The 25,086-nt window shown below is 41.0% G+C and overlaps 1 protein-coding gene and 1 long non-coding RNA gene across 9 annotated transcripts; one reads left to right on the forward strand and one right to left on the reverse strand.

Annotated features, from left to right (window-relative positions):
* Window positions 1–10,536: 10,536 nt before the first annotated feature.
* LOC133736019 (basic leucine zipper 23-like) lies at window positions 10,537–17,116 on the reverse strand. Of its 8 annotated transcripts, none has more exons than XR_009859380.1 (4): window positions 15,886–17,115; window positions 14,738–14,850; window positions 14,324–14,381; window positions 13,196–13,523 (listed from the first exon to the last, which is right to left on the reverse strand). XR_009859380.1 is itself a non-coding variant. In XM_062163454.1 (2 exons), the coding sequence occupies exons 1-2, from the start codon at window positions 16,688–16,690 to the stop codon at window positions 10,689–10,691; spliced, it is 834 nt and encodes a 277-aa protein (XP_062019438.1). In that variant the 5' UTR covers window positions 16,691–17,116; the 3' UTR covers window positions 10,537–10,688. The 8 variants fall into 8 exon arrangements, 3 of the variants coding, with proteins under 3 accessions (XP_062019438.1, XP_062019437.1, XP_062019439.1); XR_009859383.1 differs by having other exon boundaries at window positions 14,324–14,430; XR_009859381.1 differs by lacking the exon at window positions 13,196–13,523 and adding an exon at window positions 13,729–14,223.
* LOC133736020 (uncharacterized) lies at window positions 10,753–12,762 on the forward strand. The gene is made up of 4 exons (XR_009859384.1): window positions 10,753–11,182; window positions 11,291–11,435; window positions 11,997–12,064; window positions 12,523–12,762. It is a non-coding gene; the product is annotated as an uncharacterized LOC133736020 (long non-coding RNA).
* Window positions 17,117–25,086: the final 7,970 nt, after the last annotated feature.

A 25,086-nucleotide genomic window follows, 5' to 3' on the forward strand; every position in this document is an offset into this window, starting at 1 on the left:
ATGGAAGCTTTTGCATAAATCAATTTATGGAGTACTTCCATCCCACTTCATGACCAAAGCACCCTCAATTATGACCAATTATTTTTATACAAATTCTTCTAATGAACTGCCTGCCATCTAAAAGCAATGAACCTACAGATATCCTTCTCCCTGGCATAGTCATTTTTCACCTTAATGTTGGAAAGAGGTTCCCATTGACATTTGTGATGGTCAGATGCATCAGTAACGGGTAACTATACTGTGAAATTTATCTACCAGTCAGTGACCATTTTGTGGATGAATGAAGCTAGAAACCAAGAAAGCTTTCACACAACGTGAGTTTTTGTGACTCACCTGTTCACAGCTCAAGCTCGGAAACATAAATGAAATCACATGCCAGCTTCTCTATGTTCTGTAATTGAGAAATTGTTTGTACCCACATTTGCATGTCCACTCAGACATAGCTAATGTGCATAGTTAGATTGATTTCTAATTACAATGAGCCGCTCAAAAGGTGATTGGGGGCCGATAGATAGAAATATTGGCCAATGAATAATTGGACAATTCATTTTGGTCCAAGACAAGTCACATAAAAACTAAGGCCAATGGGAAGTTTCGAAAGTTAGGCCATTGGTTATCGGCCGGCCCGTAGTCGTCAATTTAAAAAGAGACTTATTGTCTAAAATATCATCGGCCAATTGTTCAAATCCCTCTAGTCAGTTTCCAACTCGAACTCAACTTAGAAAGATAATAGCCGATGTAGTTAGTAGTTCAATCAAATTGAAGTTCGTTAGCCGATGAAGAGAGTTCAATCCAAGGTAGTCTACTTCAAGTTTAATTGCAGCCGTTGATGAACACATCAGAGCCGATCCAGATAGAGTCCAGCGTCAAGTCAGCCGACGATAAGTATTGAAGCCAAAGCAAGATAGAGTCACTGAGCCAGAAGGAGGCCGAATTCCACTCAACTTCAAAGAGCCAAGAGATAAGTTCAAGTCACAAGAGTAGCCAATATAAATAGAAGCATCGACAGAAGACATAATACACACAACTCCAGAAACTCAAGCCATCAAGCTTTTCTTATTTTCGTGTTACCTTTTGCTTAGGTAGAAGTTCCGTCTGTTTCCCTAGTTTATTTGCTCTGCTAGTTACAATTTCAATTGCTTTAATTTCCTTGTAGCCTAGTATCGATTTTGAATTGTTCTCTTTGTTTTCTTTCAAACAGTAGTTAATAATTTTCAGCCATTCCATATTTCAGTTTCGTTGTTATTATCTTTTATTTGCTCCTTATTGTCTTTATGCTTTATTTGTTTGACCATGTTATTTACTGTTCGTAGTCGCATAGTAGCTATCAATCTTGAAGATTTCATTCGTTACGAGTTCACCTTTACAGTTACTTGTTATTATTTGGATCCAATTGATTTAAGCCCTGTGACCAGACAATTCATATTCACTCACACTCTCACAACCACACCCAATTCACCCGACCTTCAGCCATCAAGTCCTTGATCCAAAGGCAGCGAACTATCGGCCGAGAATCAGTTCCTTCCTCGGCCAACAATTGCTTGATAAGTCAGAACTACATCTACTACAACTACAATTGCACACTTGGCCTTCTGGCCGTGTGCTGGCACGCCCCGCAATCTACTCACCAAGAAGGACATTTGTTCCTTGATCTCTCGGCTTTCTAGCCGAGGTGATTTTTAGAGGCAACATCTTTTGGCACACCCGGTGGGACTCAAGATTACTATTTTCTTAGTAAGGTTGAATGCAAGGGAAGGAGGTTAGTCAACAAAAACAAGACAACCCGTACAGTGTAAACAGGGGAAAGAAGTGTCTTCGGTGTGGAGAGTCTGGACATAATTCAACTTTCTGTCCATCACGGCCGAAGCTCGATCTTACTCCAATCAGAATGTCACTCGAGTCAAGTGGGAATGGGACTTCAGATTCTTCATCGGCAGAGCAATCAGCCGATGAACGTAGAGCTCAAGAAGCAGCAAAGACTGCAGCAGCCGAATTAGCCGCAAGGCAGGATGCTACACAAGCAGCGGCGGCCGACGCCGCTGCAAGGCAAGAAGACATGAGACGAGCGGCCGCTGAAGCAGCTTTGGCCAGACAATCTACTGAAAGTTCATCTAGAGGCTCACCACTAAATGCTTTTCAGGGTGCCTCAAATAGCGCGACCACTCCCGGCGCTATCATATATGCAGCTCGAGATGGAAGAGTCGGAGATACTGTGGAAGCTGACTATTTAGAACCGGCTGGAGTGTCAGCCGAGTATATGTATAAAGTATTGAATGAAGTTTTTAAATTGCAGACGAATGAACTCGCTGCCCGAGGAGAAATCAACAATAGAACGTTGGTAGATCAGTTAGCCAATGTTTTGGGAGAGAATACTAACCGATCAATTGGAGGATTGCAAACGTCTCTTGAGCAGCTGAACCAAACAATGGCGGCTATGGTGAATGGTCAGAACACTTTGCAAACCTTGTTGATACAAAATCAACAAGGCCAACTTAACCAAGCACTTCAACCTCCATGGCAGCAAGCTCATGCTTATGTTCCACAGCCACAGGCTCAGTTTCCTATTGGTGGACAGCCATTCCAAGCTCAACCCCAATTTGGAATGGCCAATAACTATGTGCAACAGCCGATAAATAACAACAACGGTTTGGGAGGACAAAATCCACCTAGGAACGGGTTGACAGTCGAAGAAATTAGGAGAATCTGTGAAGAAACTGTTGGGCCGGCTCCCAGAAGAACGGCCAGGCCGAGATACACCAAACCATATCCGGAAAGGGTTGAAAACAGAGATTATCCGAGGGGATTCAAATTTCCTGACTTTCCTCTCTTTAGTGGAGATGATTACCAATCAACCATAGCACATATTTCTCGGTTCACAGCACGGTGTGCCGAACACTCTAGAGATGATGACTTGAAGCTGAAGTGGTTTGAAAACTCATTGACCGGCCCTGCACATGCGTGGTTTGTTAACTTGGCACCTAATTCTATTCAAAACTGGGCCGACATGGAAAGAGCTTTCCATGAGCAATTCTATCGAGCTGAACCAGAAGTCACAATTGCCGATTTGGCAAAGATGTATCAGGAAGCACATGAATCAGCCCAAGATTTCTTAGACAGATTTAAGGCCGCAAGAAACAAGTGCAGAGTTAATTTGGGAGAGCTAGAGTTTGTCCGGATAGCTCAACAAGGTCTAAATTACGAGTTGCGCAAGAAATATGAAGGAGTTGATATTAGGGACATCTTTGAATTAACCACTAGCGTGGCTAGATACGAGGCAATCATCAGAGAAGAAACTCAAGCTAGATCAGCCTCAAAGGGAACTTATTATAAGAATCCTACTGTTCATGCTATGGAGGCCAATTTCAAAGGTTTGAAGGTCGAGGAAGAAGATTCGGCCGATATCAATGCTGCCGAATTATTTATAAACAAGCCAGTGGTTTGTAAAGCCCTTGCAAAGCCAACAAACCCAATCAAGGATAAACCTCAGCCGATAACCTGTCATACCAAAGATGGCACACCTTTAAGATTGACACCTACCCGCACTTACACTTTTGATATCACAAAGGCTGACATAATTTTTGATCAACTTCTTGCTGAGAAAGTAATTAAATTGCCAAACGGCCATGTTATACCTAAGGCCGATGAAATTAGAAATAAGTCTTATTGTAAATTTCATAATTCATGGAAGCATTCTACTAACAATTGTGTGGTTTACCGTGATGCTTTGCAGGACCTCATCGAGAAAGGAAAGCTGAAATTCCCCGAGACGAGCAAACCGGCTCAGCTTGTCGATACCGACCCATTTCCAGTCAACATGGTGTACGTCAACTTCCCAAGAGGTCACAGGAGGAATTGGCCAAATATGAACTTGTCTGATCCTAGGGCCCGTAGGAGGTATATGTTTCGTGACCAGAGGAGGGAGCCAGTTTATGACAGTCAGGATGAGGATGCATATGATATGACAATGCCACCGGCTTTGAAGGCCTCATCGTCCTCTACTTCAAAAGCACCGCTGGCCAGTGCTGTGATTCTGTGCAGCCGTTGCAATTGTGAGGTAACCCTCAGTAATCTTCTGCAAATCAAGAACCAAGAGTTAGCTACTGATCAACAGGTAAAGCCAGATTTAAAAGCTCCAACTAATTGTGAAGAAAATAAGAAAAGAGACACAGGAAAGAAACATGCTGGCAATGAATTGGAGACTCCCACGGCCAATTCGGCCGAGGATGACGTACTTAAGCTTTTTGGCCCTCACAGTCCCAAGGGATTTTATCAGGGACAGCAAACTTCCCAAAGTGTTTTTAAGAGGATAAAGGAATCTGAAAACGCCGAGAGCGGACGACTTTCGGTGAGGAGGAGGTTGACTTTTGAGGATGATGATCTTGAGGGAAATTTTGCTGATGGTTTCACTGGCCGACGGCGATCAGGTTTTGACCAAGATGATCGATTTTATGACCAAGATTACTTTGCTAGAAATAGAGGCCGTAGACCTTATAGGACATATCGGCCACCAGTTACTCATGACAATAGGTGGTATGGCCGAGCGGCCAGAGATCAACCATTTTCCCCTTTGACAAAAACTCAAAAGAGACGCATGCAGAGAGAAGTGGCGGCCGCGAGGCAGCAAGGGTCTGAGGGGCAGGAAATCAAACGCTCAACTGAAGCCGATAACAGAGAAGCCCCCATAATAAGAGAAAACTTTCATAAGGATTCAGGAGAACCTATGGAACTTGAGACCATCGGTGACCAGTTTGAGAATGTTCTTAGCTTCCCAAAGCTACCTCACCTGCGGTTTACCGAAGGAGGGGTAAAGATCTTCAAACATCTCAACCCTCCATTTAAGTTGGCTGAATTGGAGACAATGAGAAAGTTCCATCAGAAACATTCAGCCCTTGCAGTTTATGGGCTTCCGAGGAGCCAAGATTATATTCTCAATACAATAATAGCAAATTCTGATGCAGATCATGCTCTGATTCGGCAGGGTTTCCATAGCCGATTCATTACTCCTGGTTTGAAAGCCTTGTATCAAGCACATCGCAAAGGAATTCAAAAGAAGGATATAGTCGCTCAAATTCCAGTTTCAGAAGCCGACTTTCATTTCCTTAGATGTTTTCATAGAAGTCACTCGGCTGAGGAAACCTATGGCATAACGCCAGAAGAGGTCCAGCTCGCAAGAGAACTTGATGATTATTTAGAGAAGAAAGACTTCGCAACTGAAGAGCAAGCGAAAGCCGATGCCAGAGCTAAGGATATTGAGCAACAAAAGGAAATACAGAAGGCGGCTAAGGATAAGACGCCAAATGGGAAAATCCCCACCATAAAAGTATTGAGAGGACAGGATCCGCCGTTTTCAAATCAAGATCTAGGAATGATGAAGAAATATCATAGGATGTATTCAGCATTGGCCACTTATGGCCTAACGGAGGAGGAAAGCGCGATGATGAAAATGTTGGAAACGAATCTGTCTTCTGAATCTTACCTCATCACTGAGGATTCTAGCATCGGCTTAAAGATCAGTTATCAGGCAATGATGGAGAACTGTAAGATGGAAGCCAACATTGATAATTTGCCCATCTCTGATTCTGACCTTGCTTACCTTCGCACTTACCATAAACAACATCCGGCTGCTGAAATATATGGATTCACGTCCGCAGAGAGCAAACTATTGGACAATTTGTCCAAATACCTGCGGGCTCGTGCAATTGAATGGCAAGCTGAGACAGAAAAGGCATCCACCAAGCTGACAACTGGGGCCATTGAAGAATTAAAGAAAGAGCAAGCCAGTCTCAATCAGAAGTTGAAAGATGAGGAAATGGTAGATGGTGCTGCCACGAACAATGGCAAGCAGGACGATTTTGGAGACGAAGGTGATGAGGAAGTCGATTATGGGGAAGAGGAGGAACAAGGTGACTACGAAAATGAAACTGGAATCGACTACGACATAGGAGATGACACAGCTTTTGACATAGAAAACTTATCCCCATTTTACAAGGACGAGACCTTTGGAAAAGGAGAAGGTAATACAATGGACATCAACATGGTTTATGTCCTACCTTCAGAACTCAAAGCTCAACCAGGTCAGTCAAATGAACTGATCGGCGACTTTGTTGCCGATCAACAACCTCGATTTGAGATTGATGAAGTCGATGCCCAGTTGAAGGATGACGACGGCCGTGTGGTACTCACAAAACCAACGGCCAAAATGGCTCAACATTTGAAGCCGTTATACATCACGGCTTACATAGAGGGATATTCAATAACGAAAGTTTTGGTGGACAATGGTGCGGCAGTTAATGTGTTACCTACAGCCGTCATGAAGAAATTACGCAGAACTGAATCTGATTTGCTCCCTTCAGACATTACAGTGAGCAACTTCTCTGGAGGTAAAAGCAGGCCAAGAGGTATTCTCCCACTCGATGTCACTGTGGGGGAAAAGACAAACATGACAGCTTTCTTCGTGGTCGACTCATCTGCTCATTACAATGCATTGCTTGGCCGCGATTGGATTCACCAGAACATGTGCGTCCCTTCTTCCCTGCATCAAGTGTTGATCTTCTGGCATGGAGACAAAATTGAGGTCATTCCAGCAGACAATAACCCATTTCAGGCATCCACCAATGTAGTCGAAGCAAGGTTTTACGAGGATGACATTGGTTATTTTACTTTCAGTGGACGAGATAGCAAGGGCCGACCTACTCAAGTTACGGCCCAGAAAATTGTCAACCTAGGGAGTGAGGATGTTTTGCAAGATGCAGAGCGTCCAACCCTGGTTGACCTCTTCAAAGACAATATCAATGTCTAGAGACCCAAGGTCTCTAGAAAGAAAGGCCGCAGTCCGATCTATTTTAGGACGTTTGCTGGCCTATTGGGCCGACAGGACTACTAAGTCTAACTCGGCCATCAGCTTGATGGAATATATTACAGAACAACAGGAAGAAGAACTGCAGTTGGAAGATATCGGCCCAGCCCCGGCCAAATTAGAAGGTACTGAAGCCGAAACTCAAGATCCCGTAAACCAAAACGGATCAAAGGTATTATCCCACAATGTGGGAAGCTCGAGCTACTGAGTACTGGTGTGACCAAAGGTCGGCCACCAGCTTATAGTGTATATATGTTTTGGCCATCTTGATTTTGGCCGATGCAATTCAGCCAAAAAGAATTTTATTTTTATCAGTTTGTTTGCTTGACCATTATGCTTCATTTGTACTTACTGATACAAGATATTATCTATACATGACACAACAATGTTTATGATACTTTACCGGCAAGCAAATACTTAATTAGTTTTTCATCGGCCCATAAGTTTCAATTGTTTACAAAAAAATCGGCCAATGGCCGACAAAGAGCCACATACATCAATCATCATTACTTGGCTAATAAAGCTTTCAGAGCTCCCAAGGTTCAACCAGTGTCCTGAGGGTCATTCTCAAGTTGCAAATGCGCGTTTGGTAATACTTTTTTGTTTGCCTTCATAATTGTCTTCTCTAGTCCATTTCGCAGCCATCGCTTGGCCGACCCAATCTTACAAGTTATAGAGCATCATTGGTTCGCACATCATGTTTCTCAGTGTACATCAAGTTTCTCGTTCTTCGGCGCTATTCGCCGAAAACTAAGAAACTTGGGGGGGGGGGGCAAAGGCATATTACATGCATCTGAGCCAAGATATTGTCGTTCAAAAAAAAAAAAAAAAAAAAAGGATCAAAGAGGGAAACGGGTAGTTGGCTGCCAATTTTTCATTTTGTGTTGGCTGCCAACTTTCTTTTTGTGTTGGCTGCCAACCTTTCATTTTGTGTTGGCTGCCAACTTTCTTTTTGTGTTGGCTGCCAACCTTTCATTTTGTGTTGGCTGCCAAGTTTTTTCATTTTGTGTTGGCTGCCAACCTTTCATTTTGTGTTGGCTGCCAACTTTCTTTTTGTGTTGGCTGCCAACCTTTCATTTTGTGTTGGCTGCCAAGTTTTTTCTTTTTGTGTTGGCTGCCAACTTTTCATTTTGTGTTGGCTGCCTTTCTTTTAAGTTGGCTGACTTGAATTTCCTCATGCATGTTGGCCAACTTAAAAATGTGAACTCCCTTGTTGGCTTACTCTTCCTCACTTGGGCTCATTGGCCAACCTAAGGTTTTTCATATGTTGGCTTACTCCTCCTTACTTTGGCCAACTTGAACTTTTTCATGTGTTGGCTTACTCAAAATAGATTGCTTGTTGGCTTACACTTCCTCACTTTGGCCAACTTGAAAATTGATTCCCTTGATGGCTTACTCTCTTTTGTTGGCTAACTTGGATTTTCTTACTCATTGGCCAACCTGAGATTTTTCATGTGTTGGCTTACTCCTCCTTACTTTGGCCAACTTGAAAATTGTTGGCCAAGTTGAACTTTTTCATTTGTTGGCTCCCACTAGCCACTCAATTCCTGGCCAACTTAAGGTTTTTCATGTGTTGGCCAACATGAGCTACAAATTGGCTTTCTAGTAATATGTTTTGTTTGTTGGCTGATATTTAGCATTTTCACCTGTTGGCTTCCATGAGCCACTCTCTCTTGTTGGCCAACTCCAATTCTATCAATCGACTAAACTCGAGTAAGTTATTTGTTGGCCTTCATTAGCCGATTTGCCTTTTCATTATTCTGTTGGCCGATTTGATTAATGTTTATTGGCTTACGTGCATCCATTGAGTTGTTGGCCACCATGAGGCATATTCACTTGTTGTCCTACTCAAACTTGTTTATTGGCTTACTCACAAACCGCTCACTTCGAATATCATTTTGTTCAGTTACTTGCTTAGGCCAATTTAGTCGATTTTCCGAAATATCATTCGACCAAGAAAATACATTCTAGCCATCAGGGAGGTCATGTGGGACATATTTACATGAGTTTTCGGAAGTCGATTAGGGGGCCAAGTTGACTCAAATTTCTCAACCACTCGGCGACATTCGCCAATGCTTAAGAAACTTGGGGGGGCAATGTTTGTACCCACATTTGCATGTCCACTCAGACATAGCTAATGTGCATAGTTAGATTGATTTCTAATTACAATGAGCCGCTCAAAAGGTGATTGGGGGCCGATAGATAGAAATATTGGCCAATGAATAATTGGACAATTCATTTTGGTCCAAGACAAGTCACATAAAAACTAAGGCCAATGGGAAGTTTCGAAAGTTAGGCCATTGGTTATCGGCCGGCCCGTAGTCGTCAATTTAAAAAGAGACTTATTGTCTAAAATATCATCGGCCAATTGTTCAAATCCCTCTAGTCAGTTTCCAACTCGAACTCAACTTAGAAAGATAATAGCCGATGTAGTTAGTAGTTCAATCAAATTGAAGTTCGTTAGCCGATGAAGAGAGTTCAATCCAAGGTAGTCTACTTCAAGTTTAATTGCAGCCGTTGATGAACACATCAGAGCCGATCCAGATAGAGTCCAGCGTCAAGTCAGCCGACGATAAGTATTGAAGCCAAAGCAAGATAGAGTCACTGAGCCAGAAGGAGGCCGAATTCCACTCAACTTCAAAGAGCCAAGAGATAAGTTCAAGTCACAAGAGCAGCCAATATAAATAGAAGCATCGACAGAAGACATAATACACACAACTCCAGAAACTCAAGCCATCAAGCTTTTCTTATTTTCGTGTTACCTTTTGCTTAGGTAGAAGTTCCGTCTGTTTCCCTAGTTTATTTGCTCTGCTAGTTACAATTTCAATTGCTTTAATTTCCTTGTAGCCTAGTATCGATTTTGAATTGTTCTCTTTGTTTTCTTTCAAACAGTAGTTAATAATTTTCAGCCATTCCATATTTCAGTTTCGTTGTTATTATCTTTTATTTGCTCCTTATTGTCTTTATGCTTTATTTGTTTGACCATGTTATTTACTGTTCGTAGTCGCATAGTAGCTATCAATCTTGAAGATTTCATTCGTTACGAGTTCACCTTTACAGTTACTTGTTATTATTTGGATCCAATTGATTTAAGCCCTGTGACCAGACAATTCATATTCACTCACACTCTCACAACCACACCCAATTCACCCGACCTTCAGCCATCAAGTCCTTGATCCAAAGGCAGCGAACTATCGGCCGAGAATCAGTTCCTTCCTCGGCCAACAATTGCTTGATAAGTCAGAACTACATCTACTACAACTACAATTGCACACTTGGCCTTCTGGCCGTGTGCTGGCACGCCCCGCAATCTACTCACCAAGAAGGACATTTGTTCCTTGATCTCTCGGCTTTCTAGCCGAGGTGATTTTTAGAGGCAACAGAAATCAAGAATTCATGTAGTTCAAAAGGGAAGGAAAAGCTAAAGGAGTCACCAAAAAAGAAAAGGAGAACAACTCATAACAGATTAAATTGAAAATCAGCAAAGTAACATAACAAAGACAAATAAATTTGATCGACATATGTATAGTCCAAGACAACTAGGAAGATGAGAATAAAATGAATATGAGTTTCATAGAAAACCATGAACTTGGGGTCTACCATAAGTTGTACTTATTCTCTGACCCAAAAGACAAACTAAAATAGCAGTGATTCTAGCAACTTCAGCTTGATAAAAATAAATCATGCCCTTTCAAAGAACCCAACAATGGTTCAGTGATAAAAATTTAAGAATAAAATGCAGAACGACCTGAGGGGAAAGCTGATGTTGCAGTTGACAAACTACTTATTGCAAGACCATATGTACTCTTGATGACACTACTTTCCCATTCCTTCAATTCGCTGCTGCAGCTCGAGCCCCTCCTAACCAAACAGACAGCATAATAATCAGTGTCACACTTTGGAAAGTAAAAAAATTGTAGAATTCCTATAGCATTTAGGTCCATTCCTTTAAGCAAAAGAAGAATCTTCACCCACCCCCTAAGTGAGAGACAAAAAGTAGTAATGGAAAAATGTTTCACTCATCACTAGATTAAAGTTCTAAGGGGTTAAACAATCCCATTTTCTCAATTACTGAATAAACACAGAATATTTGCACATACTGCTAGCCCATAGATACCAAGTTTGTCTGGAATCATCACATAGGAAATCCTTTACCAGCTCTCCTGATTCTTCTAACTAAACTCTGCGTGTAAGAGTGATATCTTAATATATTTGCTTGTGGGATGTGTCTGCTTTGGCTCAATAGTGATAACTTAATATATTTGCTTGTGGGATGTGTCTGCTTTGGCTCAAGATAGAGTGCTTCATCCAATGCATGTTTTTGAGGTAATTTTGGGACTCGAGACTTCTAGGTTTTTGATATGTTGTATACTTGTTTCGGTTATGACTTATGAGGGTGATGGTTTGACTATGCCAATTAATGTGTGTTTTCAGCGTCATGAAAGTGTGGTTAATGATGTGACGTGGCATTCGAAGAACGAGAATCTGTTTGGGTCTGTTGGGGACGATTGTCAATTTGATGATATGGGACTTGAGAACAAATCAAGCCCAAGACCCTGTCAAAGTTCATGAGAAAGAGGTGAAGCAACTTTTAACAATATCATTTATATGATTTGCATTTGTAGGATTCACACTTGCTAGTCCCACACCCTTTTAAATCTCACATGTGCTTGAGAATGTACAATTTGCATATCAGTTCACGTTGATGCTATCATTCATACTAGTTTATGTTGGTATCTAGCTAGTTTCTCCAGAAGTATTATTGATGGTTTCTCTCAGGATTTGCATGCTTCTCACTGCCATTCTATTTTTTTTTTTTTTTGAAAAGCTCACTGCCATTCTATAAATGTTCAAAGTTGACAATTAGATTCATAAGGAGATAGAGTTAGTTCTGGAATGGTTTGGAGGTTCTCACTGGTTATATATTACAAATTACTGTTATTTGCAATGTCTTAGATGTCCATACTGGAAATTTTGTAGACTGGTTTTCGAACTTATTAAATATACTTCAGTGATGTTGCCTATAACTCTCCCGCCTCACTTCTCATTATCATATCTCTCAGATAGAAGGATCTTGTTACTGACCATGCTTTCTCTCTCTTGTTTGTTTGCTGGTCTCTGGTAAACTATCTGGCTACAGCATCTTCAGACACTACTGTGGGTCTGTTTGATATGCGGAAGCTGACGGTATGCTCTCAGTGGCCACACGTATGCTCTTATTCCCCTGCTCCCCTCCTTGAAATTTATTCATATAACCATCATCTCTGCTCTTTAATTTGAATGTCTTCTTTTGTGTTTCTCTTGATCTAGAATTATGCAATCAGTATTGCTTTTGAACAAGATTTGAATATCATTCACTTCTCTGCTTTTGGTGCTATAAGAGTTTAAATCACTGAATTTAATATCAAAATTCAAAGCATCCCCACATTTATGCTAATGTGGGTTACCCTAAACCCTAAACCCTAAAATGGACGGTAACCTACATATCTTCATGATAAGATATGTAGGTTACCGTCCATTTTGTGGTTCAAGGACCTGAATACATATTTTGGATGATGAAGTATTGTGCTTTCTGGGTCTGATATTTGTAAAGCAATATTAGGCCTTGCTGCATCCACTTTCATTTTTTTTTTAACTGAACTTCTGTTTTCACATGGCGGTCATAGAGCAAAGATATCAGATTTCTCATGGAACAAAGAAGTTCCATGGCTCGTTTCAAGTGTAGCCGAAGACAACACTCTCCAGGTCTGGCAAATTGCTGATGGCATTTACGGTGACGATGATGTGCAAGAAGGGGAAACTTCTGATGTCTGATGATGATATATCTGGAATTCTCAACCTATGTTTTGTTGTTGCAATCTTCGTTCCTTTTGAGTTGTAAGCTCTTGGTAGGAGCTGTTTTAAAACTTCTAGAGATAAACATAAGTAGGAAGTCCATTAATGTCTAAACGAACTGGGATGTTCAAGTAAAAAGATTGTCAATCTTGCAACTTGAAAAAATTCAACCACTTTTTTTTTTTTTTTACATGCGAGTACCTAATAGAGTGGAGGTTGAAGCCCAACGTGCTGTCGGTGCCATTTGTACCAATGCTCATATGATATCATATCCTTGGCTGAGGGTGCTGGTATTTGAAGACGGATACCCTTGATTTCTCTCATCTACTACATGACGATGAGATGAAAACTACTACTAATTAGTGTGATGACTTTTGAATCATCGGAACCTATCTGAAGAGGAGGTCACTTTTTTGTGCTTCCTCCGCTTTGTTAGCTTCTCTTTTAACTGTTAATGATTATTAGTTTTGTGCACTCCTTATGCATTTCATTGAGAAAGTACCATAATTGAACTGTTAAGTATCATAATTTATCAACGGTTTTCCTCAGACATACCTAATCGAATTGACCCCTGAAGATGCGAAGAGAAATCTGATATTTGAGTCTGCTGGCTGCCACCAAATGAGGGGACCAAAATGTTTGTCCCCTGCTTTCAGAAAAGGATAATATCCCAAGCAGAAGAGGAAACTCGGAATACACACAACCATAGAAAATATTCACAGAAAATATTCACAAGGCCTACTCAATCATGAAGAACTTGTCTAGCAGGACCACACCAACATTGATGAATGCTTCCAATCTCAGTGGAGAGAGAATCCCATAATCCGCAACCCTGTGAATCATTTATTTAAAAATACATCTCAGCCGCTAACTAGGAAGGCTTCTTAGTTGTATCCAGCAATTCATTCAAGGATGAAAACTGAGAGATGGCATTGTGATTATGTGAAGTCTCATATGGAGGTGGGCAGGAATCTATCCCTTTTATCTATTACAACACTTGCTTAAGAAATGTTAAGTAATTGAAAAAGAGTGCGAGCTAGAGCAGAAAATCTTTGTAGTATTATCAACGAAGAATGTTCAAAGAAGAAGGCTATACCATTAGACCACAATGAAGACAGAGAAGCTAGACATTTCAAGATGATATTACTTGCAAAACGGTCTAGTTTATTTTGGCCAGAGGAGGGTGTAGAATAAACAAGAAACTAAGAAAGCTTAACTAGTTTCTGAAATTAGTGGCAGGAGACAAAAGATATACTGATATTCTGTTCTCGCTTTAAAATGAGCTCTATGTAAGCTTTTTCATTTATCAACTTTAGGAGTACTTCCATCCCACTTCATGACCAAAGGCACCCCTCATTTTATGAAAATCACCAACTATTTTTCTATACACATTCTTCTAATGAACTGACTGACCATCTAAAAGCAATGAACCTACGGAGACCCTTCTTCCTGGCATAGTCATTTTTCAACCCAATGTTGGAAAGAGGCTCCCATTGACATTTGCGATGGCCAGATGCATCAGTAACGGGTAACTATACTGTGAAATGTATCTACCAGTCAGTGACCATTTTGTGGATGAATGAAGCTAGAAACTAAGAAAGCATTCACACAAAGTGAGTTTTTGTGACTCACCTGTTCACAGCTCTAGCACTGAAACATGATTGAAATCACATGCCAGCTTCTCTACGTTCTGTAAGTAAGAGATCAAGAATTCATGTAGCTCAGAAAGCGAAGAAGAGCTGAAGGAGTCACCAAAAAAGAAAAGGACAACTACTCATAACACATTCAATTAATAATTAGCAAAGTAACATAACAAAGACAAATAAATTTGATTGATATATTATAGTCCAAGACAACTAGGAAGATGAGAATAAAATGAATATGAAATTGGGGTCTACCATAAGTTGTACTTATTCTATGACCCAAAGACGAACTAAAATAGCAGTGATTCCAGTAAACTTCAGCTTGATAAAACTAAAGCATGCCCTTTCAAAGAACCCAACAATGGTTCAATAAGAAAAATTTAAGAATAAAACGCAGAACGACCTGAGGGGAAAGCTGATGTTGCAGTTGACAAACTACTTATTGCAAGACCATATGTACTTTTGATGACACTACTTTCCCATTCCTTCAATTCGCTGCTGCAGCTCGAGCCCCTCCTAACCAAACAGACAGCATAATAATCAGTGTCACACTTTGGGAAGTAAAAAAATTGTAGAATTCCTATAGCAGTGTTTTAGGTCCATTCCTTTAAGCAAAAGAAGAATCTTCACCCACCCCCAAGTGAGAGACAATAAGTAGTAATGGAAAAATGTTTTGACTCATCACTAGATTAAAGTTCTAAGGGGTTAAACAATCCCATTTTCTCAATTACTGAATAAACACAGAATATTTGCACATACTGCCAGCCCATAGATAGCAAGTTTGTCTGGAATCATCACATAGGAAATCCTTTACCAGCTCTCCTGATTTTTGTAACTTAACTCTCCTCGTAAGAGTGATATCTTAATATATTTTATTATTCAGTTTAAAAAGTCTCCACTTACTGCACTATTTCATAATCCACTAGTCTCCACAGAGGATCCTGATCACAGCGGTGCAATGTCATCCTCAACTTCTCTAATCAGTTCAATCTTCCAAGAGAAAGTCTTGTTATACGGTAAGAATAGCTGATTTTGCAGTTAAAAGACACCAGACACAATATAAAATTATAAAGTACTTAGCCACAACCATTTAGAATATTTTTAGCCAATCTTTTAAAAAAGGGGTAGCTAAACTTTGCTACGTTTTGATAAGACTCACAGCGTTAACAAGGCTTGTGTTTAAATATGCTAGTTAAAATTATACAGGTTTAACATTTGTATTCCACCAATCCAAATCCGAAATCTAGAGATGCATAGAACATTAAGCAAACCTCACAATGAACTACACAACTCGCATTGCAAACTAATTCCATCAGGATTTAATGACAATAATCTTTCAAACCGATATAGAAGCCCAAAGAACCATACATTTAATGCATGCACAAAAGACTTGACGCTAACAAGCAGACTACTACAACAATAGAACAAGCAAAACATATATAAACTAAAACAAAACCATATAAAGGATTCCTTTTAGTCAACTGACTAACTGCAAAGTAGTCGTAACTGTAAATGGAAACAGCCTACTAGGTTAAGGCATCTAATATTCACCTTTCCTCTTCTTTGTGCCAGAAAGATTGACATTGGATTCTAACATCACATTTCCAAGATCACATCCAGAAAGCCCCATTGATCCTCCATCCTGATTTGTGAAACACTGAAGATTCTCAAATTCACAACCACTAAACCCTTGGCCATTCATTCCTGCCCCATCTCCACGTTTTCCATCATCCCCTCGTTGAAGGCAATAAAGCTGATCATTGCACTGCATGTTACATGGATTCATCACATAAGTACCGCTCATGTTGTGACTCTGCAGACCCGGATTCACCGGCTTCTGATACGGAAAAGATCCAATTTCTCCTTCAATCCTTCCCCTAATGTCCACAAGCAAACACTTGAGCCTCGCAATCTCGGCCTCCAATGCAGTCTGACCCTGCAACCTCTTCATCAGCTGCTGATTCAAAGCTCTCAACCTGGTAACCTCATCCTCCAACGAAGCAGCTCGAGCCTTCTTCTTCTCCCGGTACTTGCGAACAGCTTCCCGATTACCCAAAGGCCTTTTCTTGGAGTTCTTCTCCCCAGACTCGGCAGTATCATCAGTTCCAGCCTTGTCCTCACTTTGCCCAGAGGACAAAATCTTAGTGTGGACATGAATGCAAGTGTGCCTATGAGACGAGTCAGGGCCCGAGGGAGGGTTGCAAATGTGGTTGTGAGTGCAAGCAGTATCAGTCTCCTTGAAGAAGTCACCGAAAATATTCTCCATGGAGCAACTACTCGGAAGCTCACCGGTCATGTTTGGAATCGAGGAAAAATCAAGCTCCTGGTTCGAAAATTCAAGCTCTCCGTCGTCCATCGCCACAGAGAGAAACAACCCTAATTCTCAAATTGAGTCCAAATAAAATAAAAAACAGTACCAAAATTTCAAATTTTGGCCCCAACCCAGATGAAATCTCAATCCCCCGAACCCAGCTAAACCCAGATCGAAAATTCAATTAGCCCCAATTGAATCACCACCCAGATGAGATTTCAGCGGCGCAAAGCCCTAAAATCCCCAAAATCAAAACTTTGAGCAGAAATTACAACTGCGTATGGACGATTCAAAAGGCGATTAAAGCTGCGCGGCCCATCATGAACTTTTGATACTAGTGTAAAAACCCTAAACAAGTGGACGTACCAGAGAGAGAGAGAGAGATGGAAAATTGAGAATTTGGCTAGTGGTGTGGTTCAGATATTCCCCGAACCAACCAAGTCTCCTCCTTTTGCCAAAAGTCAGATGACAATGTCCTCGCTCTCAATATATAGGTATTTGAGGACCCGAACGTAAATTCAGAAACTTTTGGGGATTAATCATATAAGAAATTCAAAGGTTGGAGGTGAATGTGAAATTGTTTGGAAGATTATTTTATTTTAGAGGGAATGATGGTCTGGCCGTTCACTTTTCTATGTCGAGAAGTGCATATGTCGGCCTCTCAGGGGGACAGCTTAGCTTCTAGTGCGTTAATGTGTGGTGCAGGACTGAGGCCTCTGGTAGACTAGTACACCCCGTGATTGCAACTCTATGATTGTCCTAGTACCTTATGACTCCACAAGAGGATCAAAACACCTCGGCTTTCGTTTTTGCAAACATTGTCGTTTAAGTATTGATATTGATAGATATTTATCAAAATTCCAAAAGAGAGATGGAGAAAAGATTCAAAAGGGAGTGGCAATTTGAGCCACAGTTGGTTACATACAATGGTTTCAAAAGTTAGCACGTACATCATGTGTATTAGCGGTGTATAGATGTGTAAAACTGTAAATGCCATATTGTTAATGTCGATTGTTGGTTTGGTCATGTTATCGAAATTTGCATTATTTTCTCTATGATGTGCACCAACTTTGTGACTACTCAAGAATGTAAATTTTTTTTTTCAAATAATAATTTTCATCATCAATTGTCAATACGATTTACAGTATCATTACTAGGAAAAAAGGATAATTGTAAATTGATATATTTATTTTTTTCTATGGTTATTTAAGCGTTTAAATTTCTTTGACACTACTGAAACTCCCACGCGTAATTGACTTCATAAATATTTGATTGAAATTGAAAATTTCTTTGAAATCAGTACTTAACTATCAATATTGGCCAATAGTTATCAAAATTTCAATGTATTTTTTATAAATTCAAATTCTCAAAATTTTCATGGAAACCAAAAGCTTGCTGAGCATTTACGTCATGTGCATATATATAGTAACAAGACCTGTTCCTATTGCAATAGACGTAAGCCATCCGATCGATCTTTATAAAATGCATGAAAAAGTCTTGTAAATATTCGCACGACGTCAATTTCACGTGCAATAATATAGTAAAAACGAAATGACATCGCAAACCAGAAGCTAAGTATCCGATGAGATGATCACTATCATGCATATTTTAAATTAACCAGCTTATCGGTAATTGAGTTGAGTTGATCATATTTATCTGATATGATCACAGTATGTATCTGATACATACCTACCTACCTAGCTGGCGAGCCTATAAATAGTTACATTCAGAGACCAATTACCGGGCCCCTCCTATATCTTCATCAATCTTAAAACCTAGAAAGTTTAGCTATAGTAGCAAGGCAACCATGGCGGATGTAATTCAGAAGAGAAAGATCAAGACCAGCTTAAAAATGCTTCACTATCTCATACTTGAGAGGTTTGTTATGTGGCTTCTCTGTTACCCAACCTACCCTATCTTAACATGGGCAGCGTTCTGACTACTATGATGAGATTAGTATACTTAATTAGTTGTCTGCCGATATTGTCTTCATGCTCCATCAGATGTAAGTATATAATATAACTACAATATCTACGTACCTTCAATAATTATGTGCTCAAAATCATCATTTTGTATCTATACGTAATTTTTTTTAACTAGTTTTGATTGTGTTATATATGCATATGCTGTCTTATTATTATACTGATCTATTGTTCATCATTGATCGATTTATTAGCGTTCTGCATTTATATTTGGTTTGGCCTACAAAGTTCTGGAATGTAACTGTCGCGATCGGTTTCTGCGCATTTTCAACTATAGGTTTCTGCCCCATTTTCAACTATATTCAGTGCTCTCAACATATATTATTATTACGATTTCATGTTTTCAACTCCAACAAACAAGGTCAACAATTAGAGAAACAGAAGGTGAGGAAGATATTCCACTCAATCCAGAAAAGTCTTCTCAAATTAAAGAAGAAGAGGGAGAAGAAAAAAGAAGAAGATATCAAATGGGAAGAGAAGGAGGATTTGTTCTGTAGTATTCGAGCTCCTCCCTTGGTTCAGGAGAATAAAGATGAGGACTTGGAAATGTTGGCAAGGCGTCGAGCTTATCGAGGAGATTGCCGCAAATGGAAGCAGGAGAAGATCTCTATAGCTGCAAAACTTGACTCTATGATTGCAGAAGCAACTGCTGCTTCTGCAAAGCTTTTGGCTGCTGCAGAGGATAACTGTGATTATATAATTACTACCGAGCTTGTTTGCGTGAGTAGAGAAAAATGCAATGATCTTCATGACACGATTGAGAAAAAAACTAATTATGTTCGCCACTCCAGAATCCTATGGTACCGTCTTTATGTAATGCTTGAGGCTGAATCCAAGTCGTCTAATTTGTTTCTTGAACTTGTAGAAGAGTGGGAAGAGAAATGCTGGGCATTTGAGGAAGACAAGGACAATCTCATTGAAAAGCGTTGCAGCACAAAGAAGCGTATTGAGCGAGAACCAGCTTATACTAATTTTGCAATTGGAAGCATCTTCCGTGACTGATTCTATTACTAGATCATTGGATGTATCGAATTCTCTATTTTTGTTTTGGCACGTGAAGATTAATCTCTATGTAATTATTTGTTTTTATCAAATAACGACTCATCATCCACGAGCTAAATGGTTACGGACATTGTATTTCCTCAGTGATGAAACTAACAACAATAAAAAATAAAAATAAAAACAAAACAAAACAAAAAGAGTTTATAATAATAGATAGTTGACCAGTTTTAGTCCTCGATCCTATATCTCTATGACTCTATCAGTTGTTAAGCTGTTAGATGCGTAATAGTAGTCAATAGTCCTCATCGTCAAAAGCTGGGATATCAAATACGATAAGAGTCCTCTATGCACACACATACATATATATGTTCAACATCTGAAACGCTAGCTAGATAGGTTGATATTGCTGCAAGGCAACAATGGCAGATCTTGAGAGTCAAAAGATTAGAAAGACCAAGATCAGTTTCAAACTCATCGTCTTAGATATTCTCCTCGTCATACTTGAGAGGCTTACAATGTGGCTTTTGTTAAGCTATCCCAGCTTTGTTCATTTTTTCTGTTCCACAGGCTTTACTCCTCTGAGACTACATATCTCAGTGTCGTACGGATATCTTACGGAGGATCTTTTTTTTTTTTTTTTTTTTTTTTTTGTTTTGTTTTGTTTTTTTTTCAAAGGAGGAAAACCGAATAAGACCAACCAATTGCAACTAACAGTTCACACATTATCTGAATCTGTAGGAAACCAGGGATGACAAATCCCTACCATAATGGTCAGAGATGAAAGGAGGTAGAGAGTTCCACCACATATACCCATCAGTTGAAGCACCATATCGAGCAAGACGATCTGCTACTGCATTGCCTTCTCTAAAGATGTGAGACACCCGGAAGTTAATCTGACGAGTGAAATGCAAACAATTAAGCCATTGAGCTCTTAAACGCCAAGGAACCATATGGGGATGCTGAAAATAAGTCACCACAAGAGAGGAATCCGTTTCAATCCATATGTGAGTCCAATTGCGAACCCAGGCGAGTCTCAAAGCCTCGATCACTGCGAGAACCTCCGCATCAATGGCACAAGGGACAGAAACCTTTGCAGAAAAAGCTCCCTGGAAGAGGCCAAGGTTGTCCCTGAAGATGCCACCATAACCAGCAGAGTTGACATCATGAAATGAACCATCAGTGTTGGCTTTGAGCCAAGGAGGAGGGGGGCAGACCCAAGTGACTGGAATAAATCTCGGAGCACGAATGTTTAAAGATGAGAGGCCCAAAAAATTAAAGATGGGCAGAGATGAGGTGTATGTGGTACATGGTTTGAAGCTTAGAGAAGCTGAGTCACGCAGGGAGAGGATGAAGCTTCTTTTGAGATGAATTGCACAAAATCTCGTGTTGTCAAACCGCACCTTGTTTCTTTCTCGCCAAATAGACCAAAGTAGGTTGCAAAAAACAAGTTTCCAAAGAGTGACACCAGAGCGTTGGATACTAGTGGTGAAGTCAACAGAAATAAGAGCATGGATAGAGAGGGGAGTTGGGGAACGAAGATGGAAAAGGTGTAGCATCCAATCCCAAATTTGAAGGACCACTCTACACTGCAAGAAAAGATGATCCAACGTTTCCGGAGAGGAATTGCAGAAAGAACACATCGAGCAGAGAGAGTGACCACGCCTTTGTAACAAGGCATCAACTGGGACTTTCTCATGAAGCACTTTCCAAGTAAGCAAACTTTTCCTTGGTTGAATAGCAGGATGCCATATACGTTTTCCCCAGTTAACCACAGGATGATGAGGAAGAAGGAAATCATAGGCATCATGGGCAGAAAGTTTACCTGAGGATGACCCTGACCAGATGACTTGGTCCTCAGTATTCTCCAGGGGGAGGACAATCTCATGAATGCAATCAGCCACTGAAGGAAAAAGTTGAGAAAACAAAGGAGGCAGAACCCAGCGATGATCAACAATGTAATCCTTGACACTTGCATTTAGATGAGGGAGAAGTGACACATCAATATTACAGAGTTGAAAGAGAGGTTGACCAACCCAATTGTCCTTCCAAAAGGAAGTCTTGAGACCGTTTCCGATTAACCAATGAACATTTTCAGTAAGAGTCGGCCAAAGTTTTTTCAGACCAGTCCAAATGGAAGACTTACGGTAAACAACAGTAGGAGTGAGGCCAGGATCAACAAAACGACCCTTCAAAAAAGAGGCTGAAGGAGAAGCACCATTGGCTACCTCCCAGCAACGTTTAAGAAGAAGGCTTTGATTAAGGATGACAATGTTTTTAAGACCCAGGCCACCTTCATTTTGAGGAAGACAACAGGTTGACCAAGCCACCCAACAGCTAGACTTTAAAGGGTCTCCCACCCAAAAGAAATTTCTCATCCAACCTTGAACCTTATAGAGAATAGAGCGGGGCCACTCATAGATCTGAAAGCTATACACAAGAATACTGTGGATAACAGAATTGATTAATTGCAACCTCGCGGCCTGGGAAAGGTGCCTACCTTTCCAAGTACTAAGTTTACACCTTACTTTGTCTGCAATACCCCGGAAATAAGTTTGCTTTGGGCACCCTTGAAAGACTGGGACACCGAGATAGGTGAAAGGCAAACTACCTTCCCTGATGCCCAGAAGATGTTGGATAAATGTAGCTCTAGGTCGTGCAAACCGACCCAGGTAGATTGAAGATTTAGCTTTATTGATAACTTGGCCTGAATTCCGAGCATAGTCCTCAAGAAAACGCAAAAGACTCCGTAAACTCTTTTTGTCTCCTTGCATAAAGACCATAACATCATCAACAAATAGTACATGGGACGGGGAATTAACCTTACTGGGCGCTGCAAAGCGTGTGATCTTTCCCATAGCCACAAGGTTAGAGATACCCCGGCTTAACACCTCTTCGGCAAGACAAAAAAGTAGAGGGGAAAGAGGGTCCCCCTGCCGGACACCTCGCGAGCAAGGGAAGAAGCCAGCCGGTTCCCCATTTATTAGAATAGAAAGATAAGCAGAATGCAGGATAGTAGTGACCCAAGAGATAAAGCGTGAGTCGAAACCAAAAGAGGTAAGAACCCGAAGCAGGAAGGACCAATCGATGGTGTCAAAAGCTTTTTTAATGTCAAGCTTTAAAGCAATATTACCTCCATCACACTTACGATCCAGCAGATTGATGCATTCTGATGTCAGAGAGATGGAGTCAACAATTGAACGTCCTTTTATAAAAGCGCTCTGCTCAGGGGAGATAATTCTAGCAGCAACCTCGCTAAGTCTGTCAGCAAGGATTTTAGTAATAATCTTGAAGACAAAGTTTGCTAACGCAATGGGTCGAAAATCAGAAAGGTTGTCCGCCTCCTGTTTCTTAGGGATGAGTGTGATTAAACTCGAGTTAAAGTGAGGTGGAATAAAGCCAGTCTGAAAGAAGCTTTGAACAACAGAGATGACATCGATTGAGATCACTTCCCAGCAGAATTGGAAGAAGCAACCACCAAAACCATCAGGCCCAGGAGCACTTGACCCATCCATGGAGAAAACAACAGATTTGATTTCCTCAGCAGAAGGAAGAGCAGTGAGTAAAAGATTTTCGTCGTCAGTTACCAAGTTTGGGATGAGGCGTTCCACCAGACCAGTGTTAACTATATCGCAGTCTTGGGTGAAAGTTGAGCTAAAGTGGCGTACAGCATGATCTGCAATCAACTCATGATCAAAAATGCGATGTTGACCCACACGAAGAGAAGTAATTGAATTCTTGAGATGGCGGATTTTGACCATATTGTGAAGGAAGGAATTATTGCGGTCACCATCTTGTAACCAACGAACTCGAGCTTTCTCTTTTAGGAGGCAGTCCTGAAGAGCTAGGGCATCATTGAGGCTAGTGAGGGCCTGACTTTCCCTGTTTAAACGGTCCTCAGTTTGGCCAAAGTCCGAGATTTCCGACTGCACCGTATCAAGAACAGATCTGGAGGAATTAACTCTATCATTAATATCCCCAAACACTGAGCCATTCCATGTCTTAAGCCAGTTCTTTAGAGCACGTAACTTGCATGCAAAGGATATCATAGGACAGCCCACATGATGCAGGGTAGTCCAGAAATGACAGACTAACTGCAAGAAACCAGGGAAGAGAAGCCACATGCGTTTAAACCGGAAAGGAGACTTTGGGATGAAGGCCAATTTGGAATGAGACATTAGAATAGGGCAGTGGTCAGAGGAAGCTCTCGTGAGGGTACGACAGGACACAGAAGCCCAAGAATCCATCCAAGCAGAGTTAGCTAACGCTCGATCGAGGCGAGTATAAGTTCTTTTGTCAGTCCAAGTATAAGAAAGCCCTTTTGTTGGTATGTCGAGTAGACTGCAAGTAGTGCACATGCTTTGGAAATCCATGCATGAGCGAGCATTAGGCGGGTTTCCACCACGCTTTTCATGTGCCCCAATAACACAGTTAAAGTCACCGAATACCAGCCAAGGGCCTTGAACATAGGAAGAGGCAATTGTACTAAGATCATGCCACAATAACCGTCTGCCAGCAATAGTAGTCTTTGCGTAGACAGTGGAGAGGATATAAGAGACACCATCAAGAGAACAGGATACTGAAATTTGTTGTGCAGTAGCAGAAAGTAAAACTGGTTTGATATCTGGGTGACATAGAAACCAAAGGTTGGGGTCTGAAAGTCCCCGGTCATTAGTAGCAAAAGGAAACAAACCCAAGGAACGCCAAAAAGCATCCGGAATTGCAGATAGAGGAACAAATGGTTCGGACAAGCAGAGAATTATGGGTTTATGAATACGAACCATGGAAGTTAGAGCCCGTTGAGTATCAATATTTGCGATACCTCGAGCATTCCAATACAGTATATTCATAAACATTAAAGGAGGAGATGCTTGGCTCCTTTTTTCAAGAGAGCGCGACCAGTCTTAGGCTTACGTGGAAGAGATTTACCTCTCGATTTTAAAACCTGTTTTAACTGTTTCTTGGTTCTTTTCGAGACGACAGGCGTGAACTCTCCTTCTTCTCTCTCTTCCCTAGGGATAAGATATTCTTCAACACCTGCCGAAACAGAGCCTTCCTCAAAAGCAGATTGAGCCAGCATGTTTGGGTCAACTTCCGAGGCAATAGGTGTGGAGGAGGAATGTTCACATGGGGCTGCCGCATAGAGATTCGCAGTTTGAAACCCTGGTGGAATGCTGTCAGAGGAGGAGGTATGGATGGAAGTACGATGAACAATGGCCGGCTCCGGCGGAGTGGTGACTCGTTGATGGATCGGCGGAAACTCTGGTTGATCAGAGGGTATACATACTGGTGTGATGGTTTGGGGGTGTGTGGGCATGGCAGCATGAGCAGGAGCGGCTACACCCTCAGACAGGGGGCCTGGATCCGTGGGTGAATCATGGCGTGGAAGAGAGGGGCGTCTCCTCCGTCTAGTATGAATCCTAGACCTCCCACGTCGAGAAATGGGTTCAACCTCCACTG

The sequence above is a fragment of the Rosa rugosa genome, chromosome 3 (genome assembly GCF_958449725.1).
Source record: "Rosa rugosa chromosome 3, drRosRugo1.1, whole genome shotgun sequence".
Classification (NCBI taxonomy): Eukaryota; Viridiplantae; Streptophyta; class Magnoliopsida; order Rosales; family Rosaceae; genus Rosa; species Rosa rugosa.